The 17,792-nt window shown below is 37.7% G+C and overlaps 1 protein-coding gene and 1 pseudogene across 6 annotated transcripts in view; both read left to right on the top strand.

Moving 5' to 3' along the window:
- The window catches only part of APP (amyloid beta precursor protein), a 244,331-nt gene that overhangs the window by 185,142 nt on the left and 41,397 nt on the right, over positions 1-17,792 (top strand). For all 6 annotated transcript variants that reach the window (XM_019729863.3, XM_019729864.3, XM_019729865.3 and 3 more), the window contains one exon: positions 627-726. In XM_019729863.3, the coding sequence (XP_019585422.1) occupies positions 627-726 (100 nt within the window). The remainder of the gene's footprint in view (positions 1-626; positions 727-17,792) is intronic.
- Positions 11,349-11,446, top strand: LOC141568044 (U6 spliceosomal RNA; annotated as a pseudogene).

A 17,792-nucleotide genomic window follows, 5' to 3' on the forward strand; every position in this document is an offset into this window, starting at 1 on the left:
CTGATCCTCAAAGGAACCATTTAAATCTCTGATGACTTAAAGGAAGAAAACAAAAGGTATATAAACCAAAACCTCTAAAATTCGTTCAACTCAATTGTGGTAGGCAATCAGAAACTCACAATGTTTGCATATAATGTGAGCCTAAATGAAGCCCTGTAATAATAGGTTTTATACTCCTCCCTTCCCAGAGGTTGACAACTGGTATCTACCTTTGGAAATCTGAAATTTTACATTGCTTTAAACAGAGGAATTTAAAGTATATCTTTTTTTTTTTTCATGAAATGTCCAGTGAAATTAAAATATGTTCCCATCTATTTGCAAATTTGCGAAGAAATATATTTATGACATGAGAGGTTATTGAGGGACCTCAATATTAGGAAGCAGAGTTGGATGACATGATCTTTTTAATTGGTTTTATATGGGAAGTTTAAAGCAGCTCCAAAGTTAAAGAATGAAAATGAGGGAAAAAGAAAAATAAGGATGGCCTTTCAGGTTAAAAGCGTCAGCCATGCTTTGTTTTGTCAGTTTCGTCTTGAAGTTTGTGTCTGTCTGCCGTGCATGGTTAGGAAAATAGCTGTTGCAGTTTACCGAGATGGTTTACCTGGAGCTGTCATCTTTTGATGCAGGTTATGACACATCTCCGTGTGATCTATGAACGCATGAACCAGTCTCTCTCTCTACTCTACAATGTACCTGCGGTGGCTGAGGAGATTCAAGATGAAGTTGGTAAGTAAGCTGTTCTTTTGATGCTGTGCATAGAAACATTTTTCTCCTACAGGAGAGAATCAAGGAAGTGAGTTCATCACCAGTGTTCTGATAATGTGGGAAGAAAAAGAGTAGATTCCCTTTGACAGTGAATTTCTTGGGGGGATGGGACCAGCTCTTACCTTAGCCATTGCGTCAGGTCTTAACTATCCATACTCATAAAAGTGGGAGAATATATCTTGACTTAGCGTATGTTTGTGTAATAATGAGCCACTTGTTATTGGATTATACTTGTCACCAGTTTTCTTCTAAGTTTGTCAGGCTTGTAAATATCTCCTTAGGATGCATTGGTGCTCACAGTGTTATAAAGACAACCCTTCATCTCTTAATTCTTTATCATCGTAACCCATGAGTGGCGTGATATCCCCATTTTACAGAAGAAGGAGCTCAAACTTAGTTAAAACACTCACTAGCCTGATGTCACACGTATCCTAAGTAGCACAGCAAAACCACAAAACTGTGACTTTGAGGTTTAGTGTTATATTCAGTAACTCACATCTTTCTTTGATACTTTCCCCACCCGCACAATAACCATGAGTATTGTCTTATGTAACATCTTACACAACTATAATACATTATCAAAACCAGGAAATTGATATGTGTGCCCACTATCTTTTATGTCCCTAGTTTTCCTAATGACATCTTTAATATGTCGTATACCGTGTTTCCCCGAAAGTAAGACCTAGCCAGACAATCAGCTCTAATGCATCTTTTGGAGCAACAATTAATATAAGACCCAGTCTTATTTACTGGGTATAATATAATATAACATAATATAATAATACCAGGTCTTATATATTAATTTTTGCTCCAGAAGACACATTAGAGTTGATTGTCTGGCTTGGTCTTAGTTTCGGAGAAACAGGATAACTAAGTTCTCCCATATCTATTTTTCTTGGAAAAGGAGTACATTATCCCATAACATAATTCTTTGCAAAGTCCCAAAATGCCCATATTGTTTAACTTTACCTAACACAAGTACATAGATGGCAATTATGCTAATGAGTCTTTCAACATAAAAGAAATGTATGTAACCCTGGAGATTTGGTGCATACAGTGTCAGCAAATAAGCAATATGTATGTGAAATATCCCTCTCCATAACAAATCCTGCCCTTTGTTAATTGGGGTGGAAATAGATGCAGTTTATCTGAAATCAGAACACCCAGGACGTTGTAGCTGGGTAGACCCATTATAGCAATTCGTCCTTTCAATTGCCTGAAACACCACTTGGCTTGCTTTTTACATCTTGTTCCAAAGCTGTGTTACTCTTTCATTTCTAACTTAATATTGCCTTGTAAATGTTGTTTGTATTACTATCCAGTATTTGGCACGTATCAGGTGATGATGGTCTGTTCAGTACTGGATATTAACAGATGAAATCAGTGCACTTCAAGGTACACACTTGGCAAAGAAACGATAATATATCATCTAAGGTTTTGTTCAAAAGAGGGAACTCAGTGTTGAGCAAGATCTTAGGAAGATAGTCAGTAGACTTTTTAATCTACATCATGGATTGAAAACCAGGTTTTTCAGTTAATTTTTCACTGTTAAGTTTCTTTAAGAAATGAAACTCTTGTGAGATGTATTCGTAGGATAGAAATTTCTAAGGAACCTTTAAAATGCTGGATGTTAAATAAGTATAAGAAAGTCTTCCAGGAAGTTGTAGAAGAGACAAAAATGAAAGAAATCATCACATTCTTAGTGAACTGACACTCAGATCTTCTAGGTGAATGTAGTTTCACCTTGTAGCTCTACTAACAAGCTTCTCATACGTGACCAACACTGAGGTGTTGTCAGTAATACCACTGTCGTGTGGGGCGTCCGGCGGGGTCTCTGCTCCCGCTCCCCACATAAGAACGCAGGACGTGGTGAGGCCAAAAAGGAACACCCACGGAGCCATAGGTAGGGGAGTCATATCATTGTATTCTCGCTGGCGCATCCGCCTCTCTGCAATCCGCGCTTGCTAGCTCAGCCACCATCTTCTTGCCAGCCCCCATTTTTCTGCTAGCATAGCCACAGCAGTTATATTAGTGGCCAATGGCTCACTGGTTACAGCTGATGGCCAACTAGCCACAGCTGATGGCCATCCAATCACAGTTGATGGGCATTTACTACCTGAGCCAGCACCTTTCTATGTGAGGCCGAGAGCCTGGAAACTGCTTTCTGGGGCTCTGTCCCCACAACCACACTATAGAGGAATAAGCCATTACAGAGAACTAGAAAGGTGTGGTTGACTCTAATTAAATTATCGGCAAGATACTACTGAAAACAGTGGCCACTAATGAGTCATACTTCCACAGAACAGATGGTGACTCAGATATCTTGAGTGTTGCAAAATGCCCAAGAATAGGGCAGCACAGTAAATTTTAAATCCCAGTGACAGGGAGGGTAGTCAGATAATTAGAATCATGGAATCTTTTCTTAAAAAGAAAAGTTCAACTACTAAGTTGGATTAAGAGCATGTGATTTTTAATATTTTTGTCATTCTAAGTATCCTAGACACCAAATCCTGAAAGATAATCTTTTTGAAAATCTTTCTTGCCTCCATTTTAATAGGAAGAGATGTTTCTTATAGAAAGAGACACTTGCCTTAGTGAACCTGCATTAATTAGACATATGCACCATTTGAGCTTCTAACACCAAAGTGAAAGAAGAGAGCTCCCTGGGGAGAATGGCTTTTCTGGATTGAGTTTATTTATCTTCTGTAGTTGTTGCTCATTTGAAAGGACATTTAAAAATAACTCACTTTCAAGGTAGGAATACAGATGAGACAAGATTGGTGATAGGTGCTAATTGTTTAAGCTGCGTGGTGAATATTTGGAAGTTCTTTGTAGTATTCTATTTTACTTTTGTATGTTTGAAATCTTCCATATAGATGTTTTTGGTTTTCAGCTTACTATCTAAATAGGATATTCGCACATTTCTTCCAGTTCGTGTGTTGTACATTTAATAGCTTCTGATTGAATGCTTTGTCATTAGTCTGATGTGCACTTACCTCCCTTTTTGTATATAATCAAACTTTAAATTTGGAGTCAGTTTAGTGTAAATAAGAAAAACAGCCTCTGGCCAAAGGACAAGATCCGAAAGTACCTACAAATGCATGCCTTTTAAATCAACATTTGTGCCAGTAAATGTGGGCAATTAGGGTGTATTTAATGCAGTAAAACATCTGGAGAGAACTACAGTAGTTTTTAATTAAATGAGAGTAACAGGTGCTCTTGAGATGAAGGCTTTTCACCAACCTGAGGAACTGCCAGTATCTTCAGTGATGCAGGTATATCTGCTTCAGTTAATTTATGCTCCTCTTAGGGTAGAATCCTCTGTTATGGATGAAAATGAAGCAGCAGCCAGCTAGTCACATTAGGAAGAAGGAAGAGCAAGAGTGGGGATTGGCATCAAATGTGTGAGAACAGTAAAGTGTAACTGACTAGAGCACAGGATTCATCACGCCAGTGAATCCTGGCCCTGCCTTGTCACCCGTTGTGCTTTCTTGTAGAATTCTATGTTTGTGCTACTTTACTGTTAACTCCAGTAAATGCCAAATCCATAGGTCTAACAACAGCCTGTCTCCTGAGTCTGAGTGACATGTTCCACTGTTTTTTCATACATTTCTCCAACTCCAGTCAATATGTGTAAAGACCTCTTTTATTCCTGTTGAAATTGACTTATTGTACAATCTCGGTTTTGGGTTCTGCCAGTGTCCTATGCTTATCTGTGATCACTTCCTCCCCCTCCTCCATGATTTCTTGTCAATCTCAAATCCTGCACACTACCACTTGTATTCGCGTGGAATCGCTGCTCTGTACATCCACTGCTTCAGCTCAGACCCATAACCCTCCTTCATGAGTTGCACTAGACTCCCAACTCAAGTCATCCTGCCTCTTTTCTCACCATGGTCCCCTCACACCCAAATTCTTCCTCTTCAGAGCTGCCTGAGTTCCCTGCTAAAATACAAATAAAACCTGCCTGTAGGTCTTCCTTGCTCAAAAAGTGGCATCCTTCAGTACTCAACTGAAACGTCCATGCTCCTATAAACTCTGGACTAATTTACACAAAGAATGAGAGAGAAGAGCTGCCATTTGAGTGACAGCCATATAGCAAAGTAATGAGTATCTACTACTGATGATGTTGATGGTCCAAGATCTTTATGAAACTTCACCCTGAGGTCCCGGGCCACTGCGTATAGATGCGGCAGGTGGTTTGGAGGGGGAAATGTGGGTTGACATTCGTTCTACAACCCATTCACAGAATCAAGCCCTCTGGTGCTGGGCCGTGTCCACTTGAAGCGAGGTTTTCTTGTAATTCACACAGACACAAACATGAGCTAGCAACAATACTGGTGAATTCAGCTATAGCACCCCCAGTCTACAGTTGAAGAAATGTAACCTTAGGGAGAAGTCACTAACTTGCCCTTAATAGATAGTAAAGTGATGGAAGTGAATTGGAGCCAAACTCTGCACAAATCCAAAATTCATGCTCCCTCTGCTACCTATTCTTCTCTCTCAGGTAGAATTTTCTTCTCCTTAACCTCTTTAACCTTTTATTATTTTATAATAATGTTTCAGTTCAGTGTGTAAAGCACTATGTATCCACCTCTAATACCTCACGCTACTTGGTACTTAATTGGCTTTTTTTTACATGTCCACCAATCGTCCCCCCTCGCCCCCATCCTGTGAGTGCTTATTTGTGTCCTTGGGTTCAGCAGAGGACCTGATACTTTATAGATATCAATCATCAGACAGGGTTGAAGTGCAGTGTCCCAGGCTGCAAGGTAGATGCTCCTTAACTTAGGTTGATCAGTTGACTCCTTCATAACCCAGAAGACCCTCCCTGAGCTCCTTCTTTAGCACCCAGTGTAGCATTGCACAAAACAAATTTTTTTCGTGGGACGCAGCTTTCTCTAAAGCTGTAGTTAATCCAGTTGACAAAATGGGTGCAATTGGTACAGCTATCAAAATAAAGACTAAAGCAGAGTTCTAAAGAAGGTAATTAGTGACATTTTATAACATTTTTCTATATCATATCCATGACACTATTTGGTTTTCTGCCCATCACATATTTTGACAATGAATTATTAAGTATGTTGTCTGGTTTGACTGTCTTATCAACCACAGTCTACGGCTATTTATTCAATGTGCATCACTAATAAGTGTGAATTATCAAAACTGCCATGTTAGTCATTTTATAAAAGCTTGCCTTTTATTATTTTATAATAATGTTTCAGTTCAGTTTGAATTAGTATGTGCAAGTTCCCAGGCACAGTTGTTTATTGTTTAATGTTTTCCTTTTTAAAAGAAAGTTATTTGCGTGCAAATTATGAAGTTTTCTTGCAAAGAAAGGCTTAAGGCATTCTTTGTAGAGGGGGGAAAATCCCCTTATTCCTTTAAAATAGCTGTTTAGGACTTTACTTTTTTTATTCAGCAAATGATAGAAACATTATTTTAAGGAAAATATGCCTCCTTCAATGTCCATGTTCTGTTTTAATCATCTTTTAACCCTTCAAAAAGGCAGGATCCCCTCCTTTCTCCCATTGTTCAACTCAACCTTTGCTTTATGAAATTGCTATTTCAAAATGATTGGATTTTTTTGCCCTTGGTAATCTTCCTTAAATCTATGCTAAAAGGATTGTTTTCTACTCTTTCTATTGGCACTGAGGTTATTTATCAGAGTGCTTCATTTTGAAGCTACCTCAAGGCTAAAAATACTGTAACTCGCAATTCAGAGAAGGCTGCTGTTTCACAGACTGCCATGATGACCAATTTATGAGAAAGGCTGTAGGAAGGAAATGGGGAAGGAAGGCATAATTGTTTCCTACCCTGCTTTTTTTTCCTTTAGCATTCAAAATTTATAAAAATATGAATTACTATAGACCAGATGTTGGAAGGATCTCTTGCAGAACAAATCCATGTTCAATGGGGTCGGATTGAAATCATGTGGCAGGAGATCAAGAAACTCATGCTAATGAAAGAATACTTATAATTTCTTATTACAGTCTGACTGTGGCCTCTTGATAAAATATTCTTACTCTTTGGGGAAAACACAGCATGCTGATTTCAAAGACAGTGTTTCCATTCTCTGTTCCTAATAAACCTATTGATTTTGGGATTTAATGAATTCAAAGTAGTCTGGGTTTAAAATAGAATATTTACAGCACTTGCCAGACCAACAAAATGGAACATTCATTGCTACTCAGAGTTTTAAGCATCCTTATGCATAATTGTTAGTCAAGGAATGGCATGAAGAGGAAAAGAAGTCATAAAAGTGGAGCGAGAGAGAGTTTTTAACTTATTCTGTTCTTCTGTTTTTCTTAAGAAATTACTTTTAAATATATGTAGATTGTTTATTTTACAGCTGATATAAGTGTTTGGAAACAAGAACATATATTTGTGTCGTACATTACCAAAGATGTGTTTCTCCTTTGGTTTTACAGTAGTCTCAGTGCTCCTTTCCATATTTTCCACAGTATTGTTACCTGAGTTACAGGTATGACCAGTGTTTATCTGCCTACCTCTAAATTCGTATCTTTGTCCCCTTCTTAGTAAGACAGTTAACTCTTCCAAAATAGAACCACTCAGTTCATTTATCTTTTTAAATTAAGGTATAATTGACATATGCCAGTATATTAGGTTCATATACAACGTAGTGATTCAATGTTTGTATACATTATGAAATGATTACCACAATAAGTCTAGTTAACAGCCATCATCATACATTCAATTTCTTTTCTTGTTATGAGTCAATCTTGTTAAGATCGCCTCTCTTAGCAACTGTCAAATATGCAGTACGGTACTATTAATTATAGTCACCATGATGTACAGTACATCCCCATGAGTTACTTAGTTTATAGCTGGAAGTTTGTACCTTCTAACCCCTTTCACCTATTTTGCCCACTCTCCCCATCTGACAACCACCATTGTGTTCTCTGTATCCGTGAGCATGATTTTTGTTTGTTTTTGCTTTTTAGATTCGACATGTAAGATCAAAAGGTGTTTGTCTTTCTCTGTCTGACTTGTTTAATTTACTTAGCATAATACCCTCAAAGCCCATCCACAAGATCACAAATGGCAAGATTGCATATTTTCTTTTTTTGGCTGAGTAGTATTCCAGTGTGTATGTATGACATCTTTCTTTATCCATTTATCCATCAGTGGACACTTAGAATGTTTTGATATCATGGCTATTGTAAATAATGCTGCAAGGACCGTGGGGTATCTTTTGGAATTAGGGTTTTCCTTTTCTTCAGCTAATTACCCAGAAGTGGAATTGACAGAACATATGTTAGTTCTATTTTTAATTTTTTGAGGAACCTCTGTACTGTTTTCCATAGTGGCAGTACCAATCTGCAATCTCACCCACAATGCACAAGGTTCCCTTTTCTCCACATCCTCGCCAGCACTTGTTCCTTGTGATTTTGATTTGCATTTCCCTGATGATTAGTGATGTTGAGCATTCTCTCATGTGCATGTTGGCGCTCACTATGTCTTCTTTGGGAAAATGTCTGTTCAGATCTTCTTCCCATTTTTTAATCAGATTGTTTGTTTTTTTTGCTATTGAGTTGTATGACTTCTTTATATATTTTGGATATTAACCTCCTATCAGACACATACATGGTTTGCAAATATTTTTTCCCATTCAGTCTTTCCATTTTGATGAGGGTTTCCTTGGCTGTGCAGCTTTCTCATTTGTTGTGGTTTCATTTGTTTATTTTTGCTTTTGTTGGCTTTGCTTTTGAAGTCAGATCCTAAAAATCTTCGCCAAGACCTATGTCAAGAAGCTTACCACCTATATTTTCTTTTATGGTATTGTTAAGCCTTACATTTAAGTCTTCAATCCATTTTGAGTCAATTTTTATGTATTGTGCAAGATAGTGGTACAGTTTCATTCTTTTGCATGTAACTCTCCAGTTTTCTCTATATCATTTATCAAAGAGACTGTCCTGCCCCTTCTCCACCCCCCCCCCCACACACACACCGTATATTCTTGTCTCCTTTGTCGTAAATTAATTGACCATATAGATGCATGGGTTTACTTCTGGGCTCTGTTCTGTTCCATTGATCTATGTGTCTGTTTTTATGCTAGTACCATGCTGTTTTCTTTACTACAGCCTTACAGTATAGCTTGGTATCAAGTTGCGTGATACCTCTCACTTTGTTCTTATTTCTCAAGATTGCAATGGCTATTCAGGGTCTTTTGTGGTTCTATAGAACCCCTCATTTTATAAATGAGAAAATGAAAATAGATTGTCAAGTGAACCTACATATAAGCATTTTAATCTTCAGAATAGGAAAATATATTATGACATATTTTGGGGGGCATTGGCGTAATTTTTAAAATGACATTTTAAAAATATTAACTATTTGAATGGATATCCACGATGAGATGATTCCATTTGACCCCGCTTAGGAGAGTGAATGTTTAGAAGGAGCAGGAAAAAATGATTTAGCATACTGTCAACCTTTTACTCTAAATTGTGATGCAATGCCAGCAAATTTCTTTGTGAGCTTTTCTTAAATCATGACTGTGACACATCAGTAGTTTTTTTTTCTGTTTTCATGCCATTCTCTTATTTGTATATATGTGTGTATGTGTGTGTGTGTGTGTGTGCATCTCTGCCAAATGGGTGAAGGCTGAGGCAGTGCCTCCCACACCAAGATCTGCCGATTTCTATGATGATTCATTGCGGTTCTAGATTTTTTTTATTTTTTATTAACGCTCCAGCTTTTATGTATGGCCCTGTAATTTGAATCGAAATCCTAACTAAAATGATTGGGGAGTGAAGTCAGACCACCGTGGTGGCTTGCTAGACTGCTTCCTGGCATGGAACCCTGCAGCAGATGTGTCCTGATTTTATTTTGGTAGAGTCTTGGGAACAACCAATGATTTTAGACTGGAACAAGAGCTGGTTATTTTTTTCCCCAAGCAGCTGCCTTCAGGGTTCATATTTTAAAAGAGGAGACTAAAAATTCTAATAGTATTTGCCACCCTTAATAAAGAGGTGCATTCAGATTGAAATTAATTGTGAAATATATTTCCACAAGGACTAACTGGGAATGATATGAATGTGTTTGCATGTGAGACAGTTTGGAAACGAATGTTAATTTGCATCTTTCTGTTCAACTCAGAAACAAATTTTGCAATGTATTCCCCCAAGTAAGCCCTGTTACTCTTTGTTAACTGCTCTCCTATCATATATACTATGGGTTATGTAAAGAAGTAAGTCATAGACAGGTCGGTATAATACCTATCAAAAATAGGTAATCAAGTCTGTTAACGTATTCCAAATGATGAGGCATATGTCCAAAGGAACGTTGACTCGATATAAATCAAAACACTGCTCAGAAAGAGTCCTTTGGACTTGAAGCGAGAAACAGATGGTTAAAGGGCCAAGACCAGGGTGTTACTTAATTTCAACTTCTGTTAACAGATCATTGACCTAAGACAGTGGATTTAAAATAGCGTATTTAATGTGTTTTAATTTTTTTATACACATTCATTTACATGTGCTCATGCATGCATGAGTTCAATCTTATACCTTTGAAGCAGCAAACGATGACTCCTTGTATTGTCTTGTGCATGTCTCTATCTTTACTTTTGGTTTGGGTGGCATTTAGATGAGTCTGCCTAACCCTTGAGAGCAAAGAGAGGAACTATGTGTTCATTTTCGTCATTGACATTGAACTTGATAAAGCTGCTCCTAAGGCCAGTAAAGATAACATTGTCATCTTAAAGAAGGAAGAAGGGGCAGTTTTATACCTCTCAGAAGAAATAGCTTGTCTGGCCTTGGCTAACTCTTCATTTTTTTCTCTTTCCGAGGCGATAATAGTGAAGCGAAACTCTGAGGCGGTAGCTTCTGAAGCTTTGCCAAGTTATGAAGGAACGTTCTGGGGCATGAACAGTGGAGAGCTGGGAGTGTAAAAGGGAACATATCCTATTAATATGATTATATTTATTAGCATTTTGTACTGTTTTTATTTAGGAAACTCTAGAAGCAAACCAAATTTCATATTCTAGGTTTTGGGCAGAGAGAGTGGGGAGGTGGAAAGAGAGATTGCTCTTTGAAATTCTAAATTATTCTTTTGCAAATATCTATCTTCATTTTGTTAATGACGACTGAACCTTGAAAGAATTAAAATAAGTTTCCTCTCAAATGAATGGTCAATATATTTGATATAAAGGAAAGTTGCCAAACATTACCTTTTTGATGTGACATACACTGTAAGAAAAATGTCATATATTTGGCTGAACTTGAAGCATTAATCATTCATTATGTGAACTTTCTTTATTCCATTAAAACTTTTTTTTTGCCTAATGACTAGCAAAATCATATGTGCTTCTTGCTATTTACGAGTTTCCAAATGATACCAATAAGCAGTTTTCTAAAATTTTTATATGTGGAATTTTGTTAATAGTTACAGTTAATAGTTATAATTTTAAATTGGTATTGTTTTCTAATGTCGAATAGCTTTTGTCAAATAAATAGAAAACTAAGTTTATCATTGCCCCTAAGATATCACTAAGTAAATGCCTTAGTTCTTAGTCACCAGTCTAATAATTTGTAAGGGAGGACTCGTGGGTCTCAAAAGTGGCAGCACATATACTAAAATTGAAATGATACAGGAAAGATTAACAGGTCTCCTGCACAAGTATGAGATGCCAATTCATGAAGCATCCATAATTTTTATTCCAATTATGTGAAGTATCTAGAGTAATAACTCCATAGAGAGAGAAAGTAGAATGGTGATTGTCATGGCCTGGGGTCGGGAGGGAATAGGGAATTCGTGTGTTTATTGGGTACAGAGTTTCAATTTGGGAAATAAGAAAAGTTCTCGAAATAGATGGTGGTAATGGTTGCGTAATATTGGGAATGTACTTAATGCCAGTGAACTGTACACTTAGAAATGGTTAAAATAGGTGTATTTAGTTTACCTAAATAAAAGGAAAGTAGTATATTCCTATCATTTGCCATTGTGAATAGCAAGGGGATCCAAGAATTAACCAAGGACAGTGAATCTTCAGTAACTATTTCTTAAATGCCTCCCATATTGCAGATTCTGTGCTCATTGCCAGATATATTGCAGGTATAGTAGTCTTTCCTATTCAAATAACTTAGAATCTGCTTGAGGAGATGTTGGATAAACACATTTGAGAGAGGGGCTGCATTCATTAAGTTGAGGAATGTTGACTGCCACGTCTCTTGATATTGGATAGTGTCATCTGACAACCATTCCTTAACTTCCACCATCACTTACTGAAGATTACTGGAGAAGGAACAACCTTAGTTCCGACTGTTTCAGGCCATGTCATTTCGTAGGCACAAAGCGACGGTGATGTGCCCAAGGTCATACATCTGGTTAAGAAGACTAAACACTGCATCTGTTCTGATGCCTCTGTGTTCAGCGGCTCCTGTTCTATATTACTGCTGATGTGAAGTTAAACAAGACTGGGTTTTTGGAAGCTATTTATTTAGCTTCAGCATCGTTTCTTTGAAAATGTTATGGGTACAAGAAATGTCCCTCGTTTAGCCTTAATAATCTCAAAGACTCAACTCCCTTGAATCCTTAAGTCAGCTTGAAGGTGTTTACGAAGGATGTAACTATCAGCTACACTGGGCATTTTGCAAGATCTTCGTGTTACATTTACATTCTATATTTTCTTAGAAATCAAATGACAGCAATATGCCTTCTATATGATTATTGCTGTTACATTTTCCTGTGTGGGACAAGCAGAGATTTCTCTGAAAGCATAAGGTTCTAATCCTCAGCCAGGTCTTCACCGTTTTCGAGGGATCAGACGTGAAAGGCTTACCTCTGTGGATGTCAATGGCTGAAGCCCATCAAATCATACACGTCATTAAATCGTCTCCCAAGTCAGGATGGGGAGCCATTTTCATGATTCAGAGGCGCAGTTCATTTGTTGCCGCTCAACTGTATTTAGGAAAGGGAATAAAAGAGGAAATCAAAAGAATGTAATGAAAGATTTTGTGGTTATTTTTTCTAAGTTTATATTATTATTCAATTGTTTTCTTTTTGGTGACTGATTTTATTTCTTTCTTTTTTTTTTTTTTTTTAAAGACTCATTTAACCCTCAAAATAACCCTGGACAGACAGTTGCTCCTTTTGTTGTTCTTCATGAGCCTGACTTTTCTAGGAAAGCTGGTATTTTATCCATAGCCCTAGATACATTCATGTTTGTTGTTCTGTCTGTCTACAATGCCCATGCCCCGTCTTGGCCTATTGAGATTTATCAGACTTCTAAACCTCAACTTACAATTTAATCCACCCTGCTTTAAATCTTTGATTAGCACAAAGCATCTGCCCTCTGATCATGTGTTTTATACGTTACACATGTTTACTGTCACTTTATTATGTGCATGTCAACTAATTGCCACAGAATAAATTATAAACTCTTGAGGGTATAACTTAAATCTCGTGTGCATTTGTTTCTCCTGAAACAAATTATTAGGTATAAGTCACTACAAATACCTTTCTTCAAGGAATTCTTCCCTTAGAGCAATGGTTCTCCTTGGCCCAGCATTATCACCATCTCCTGTGAACTTGTTAGAAATTGTCTGGTCCCACCCTTGGCCACCTGAATCAGCAACATTGGGGTAGGGTCTCAGCAACCTCTTTTAACAAGCTGTCCAGGTGACTCTGATAACTTTAAGAATTACTGATTTAGAGTGAATTTAACTTATGAAACGTTAAGGTGAGGATCTATTCTAGCACCCCAATAAGCCAATTAGATGTACCGCTACAGTTATGTTCTAAATCCACATGATAAAAACCATATGCCACACACACACAAAAATGTTTAAGGTGCAAACCTAAATAAATTGTTGTATTCAATTAATTTATAAAATGCAACAGCTCCAATTCACTCAAAAGATACATAATTGTTGCAGTCATAGATGAAAACATGCACAACTCGTGATTAAATAGTACAAATCAAAACATATTTTTTTAAACTATCCAATTGGTATTTTTTAAAAATGTGTCATACTCTGTCATGATAAGACTTAAGTGAAAAGGAACTTTCAGAAAGTACTGATCAGTGTGTGGGTGTAACCGTCGTATGGGATTATTTGGCTCTACCTGATAAATTGAAATGGGCAGTCTTTTATAATTTAGCACCATCTTCCTTTGGATATACTGGCACACCTGTGGAGCAAGGCACCTCTGCTTGTTAATTGATACTCACTACAGTTTATATTTTTTTGATAAGCATTTTACTACCTTTAAAATAACTATAAAGAAAGGATGAATGATGCACAGCAGGCTGAGCTTCCCCTCCTCAGCCTCCTCTTTAGTTTATATTTCCCTCAGTTTGGGGTTATTGCTGGAAATGCAACATTTCAAGAAACTTGGGTGGAAGCGGTCTAAGCCGCCAGAGCTAAGTAACTGGTGAAAGTGTTAGCCCATCTGTTTTCTTTTTCAAAGATTTTACACTCTACCATAACCCTAGACCTCTCAATGTCTCTGTAATTGTGGTGAAAGGGGAGGATATACTTCCCAGCAATACGCTATTGCTGTCCTCCTCCCCTCCCCCCCACATTTATTACGTGAGTTAATTTCAGTAAAAAACAAGTTCTAGAAGTTCTTAGCAATTTTTGTTTAATACCGAGAAGGAACATTTGGAGCAAGCCAACCAAACTGAAGTGTTTTGAGGATAGTGACATTAATAGAAATAGCCCCTTAAATGTCTGCTAAGAATAAAATTTGAACAGTCTCCAAATTGCTGTTGGCAATGTCCGTTATTAGGAGAAAAACGGGAAAAAACTGTTTCAAGAATAGTAGGAGTAGGTGGGGGCTATGGGAAGTATCTTTTTAATCCAGCTGTAGGCCCTGCCAGAATGTATTTAGAGTTCATAGGTTATGTCTCCAATTCCTTTTGGCAGAAAACCAATTTCTCGACACTTTGAGTGCCTTTCCCATCTTAAAGGAGGAGACTTCTTACACCTGAAGGACTTCCTTCAGGTATAAGAAGAGACATTAAGGTGAGAGTATCTGTGGATATATGAAAACAGTTATCTCCCTCCCCCCCCAAAAAAGTCTAAATAGTCTATCTGTTGATTAACGTGGCATCCATGTTTAAGTGAAGTATTATAGGAAAATATAAGAGAGACTGTGCTTCCTAGATCTCTCTGATGTGAAATGAAGGAGTGGGTCCTTTCCTTCACTCATTATGGACCTGCATCACGCTGCTGCCAACACCTCTTCAAGGAAGCAGGAAAACAGAATCAGACCTCTCGGCTTTCACATTACAGATTCTGGGTGATGACGTGGCTTGATCAGAATCAGAGACTGTGAATGTGCTATCAAAATGGTCAACACGGCTTGCCAAACTCCTTCAGAAATTGAAGCAGGTCTTCAAATACTTGAGTGTGAAGATGCTTTTCTTTTCATGCTTTTTCTTTAAAAAAAAGGGGGGGTTCATTAAAGCAGAATTGTGGGAGGCTGAATATATTTTAGTTTTATGTAAGGCCATGTTAATATGGGCTTTAGGTCCTTAGAATCCACTAATGGGAGGCTGGTGGGATGAACTTAATTGACTCCAGTCATACCTTGAGCCTTCTTCACTGCCTTCTGTGCTCTCTGCAGTGTTGTGCGATCAGGCAATAGACAGAGAAGAGTATCTGGCGTTTGTTTACGTGTTTGGTTTGGTTGCATTAAGCCCTTGGGTGTGAAAGGCCCCTGAGAAGTCCTCTGAAATTCTAGGGAAAAAGAACTCCCTGTGGACATTGTTGTTCTGGAAGCCATTCTTTGTTTTTCAGTGTGTTCTTGGGGCCAGGTGAAGCACAATCATTTGGAGAAGTTCTTATTAAAAATACAGATTCCTGGGCCCCAGCTCAGACATACGGAAATCTGCATTTTCCTTATCTCTTCATGTGCTTCTTCAATATTCAGAAGTTTTAAAACTTATGATTACCCAAAGTTGCAAAAATTCAAGGATTCTTACAGACTTAGATTATATAATGTTTAATGTTGGCCTTGATCAAAGAAGAATGGCAGTCATTGTCATTGAAAATGAACATATCCTGGTAAATTAGCCAGGTGGTTTCTAGTGGTGCTTATTACCAAAGCTGTGATTATAGAAAATACTGTAGTGAAGCATTATTAACCTTGAAGTTCAACTACATGGAGAATGTATTTAGGTGTGACAGTTGATGGCTATATTTTATTTATCCAAGTTAAGACTTACTAGCTATGAAAAGGGATTGGCATAAACTGCTTATTAACTTTGATTAACTATATTTAAAGGAATGAATAATACAAGTACAGGGCAGGCTTCCATCAGAAAATGCCATCCTTCCTAACATTTTCCCCATTTGCTATTTTACTGGCTTTTTCAGCAATTGTAAATTTGCTACTCTGTTTACCAAAATCTTTTCCTCCCTCTTTAGATTCTTCACTTTGTATTATTAATACTGGAATTTCACTTAAAGAAATTATCCATTTAGGCTCTCTTCCGTTCCAAAATGATACTACTTTAATAAGGGCTGAAAGGGAAAATGGACAAAATACGCCTGGGATTGTCAGCCTTATAAATGACAAACAGTAAAAGCTTACTCTTGGAGCACTGTCACAGAGCCTAATGTTAGCTCAGGAAGCATGTGTCTTCTCAGAGAATTGACCAAAAAATTTACAAGGAAAGGCATGCTAAGTGCCAACGCCAGGTGCCAGATTTGGGAGGAAACTCATTCTGTTAAGCAATAGTATACATATTTTATGGGTTTTACAGGAAAGCAAATTATATTCCTCTGCTTCTGAAACTGTCTTATGTAGTGACTTGGCACAGAAATCACATATCATCTCCTTTTTTATTTCCCCAAAACGAATAGCCCACATAACTGGAAATGTCCCCGACATGGGGAAACTGTCATTTTGAGTTTTCTTTCTGCCTAGTGAAGGAAGGGAGCAGAGAAGAGCGTGTGAGGACTTTCATGGCAAATGGCCATAAAATATAAAGAAAGTGAAAAGCCTCAAAGGTGCAGCACACTTTTAAACCTCACTGAAATAGATCATTTCCTTATAATTTCTGTGAAAGGGGCGGTACATGAAGTTCCCTGCACATTCCTGCAGACCCATCAGTAATTTACGCTCCTTTTCTCATCTTCAACTATCTCCTTTTCAAAAAAAAACCGAAAAAGCCAAAAAAAAAAAAAAAAAAAGAAGAAAAACAAAAATCCTTCAGAAAAGCTCTTCTGACCTTTGCTCTTCCTTTTGTCTGGGTATGACGAGATGGGTGTCTTAGCCTGGGCTGCCATGACAAAATACCACAGGTCGGGTGGCTTAAGCAACAGAAACATTGTTTTTCTCACAGTTCTGGAGGCCGGAAGTCCACGATGAAGGTCTTCACAGGTTTGGGCCTCTCTCCTTGGCTTGCAGACGGCCACCTTCTTACTGTGTCCTCACGTGGCCTTTTCTCTGCCTGAGTTAGAGTTCTGTTGTGTCTTTAGCTTCAGTCCTATTGGATTAGTGCCCCATCCTTATGACTTCATTTAACTTGAATGACCTCCTTAAAGGTCGTGTCTCCAAATACAGTCACATACGGGGTTAGGGCTTCAACATATGTATTGGTAGGGGTGTCTGTAACAGTTGGCTCCATCGTGCTTTTGGATAGATCCAATGTACCCTCTCTTCGGTATTCCAAAACAACCATCTATTTAGTTTACATGGGTTCTTTATCATGAGAAAGTCAGAGGAAGCCATGTAAGGTGTTTTCCTACTTATGCACCATAAGTCATTGAAATCAGGTCTCGCTTCAGCAGCTTTCACTCTGCTCTTATGAACTTCAGTCATAAGACATTTTTGGTATATAAAGCATATACTTGACGTGGAAAGATTTGGTGGATTTTTAAAATTTGTCTTTTTAATAATTTATCTATACTCTTAGGCTACTGGATAATTGTTTTATTAAGACCAACTTTCAAATCTTAAAGCCCTAAAGTGAAATGGATGTGCTGGATTTTATAGATGATTCCACTGTCACAACTTAAGTCCCTTGAGTTGCTGGATGTAGGTATGAA

The sequence above is a fragment of the Rhinolophus sinicus genome, chromosome 17 (assembly GCF_057876585.1).
Source record: "Rhinolophus sinicus isolate RSI-liver-muscle chromosome 17, RSI-T2T, whole genome shotgun sequence".
In the NCBI taxonomy this organism is placed as follows: Eukaryota; Metazoa; Chordata; class Mammalia; order Chiroptera; family Rhinolophidae; genus Rhinolophus; species Rhinolophus sinicus.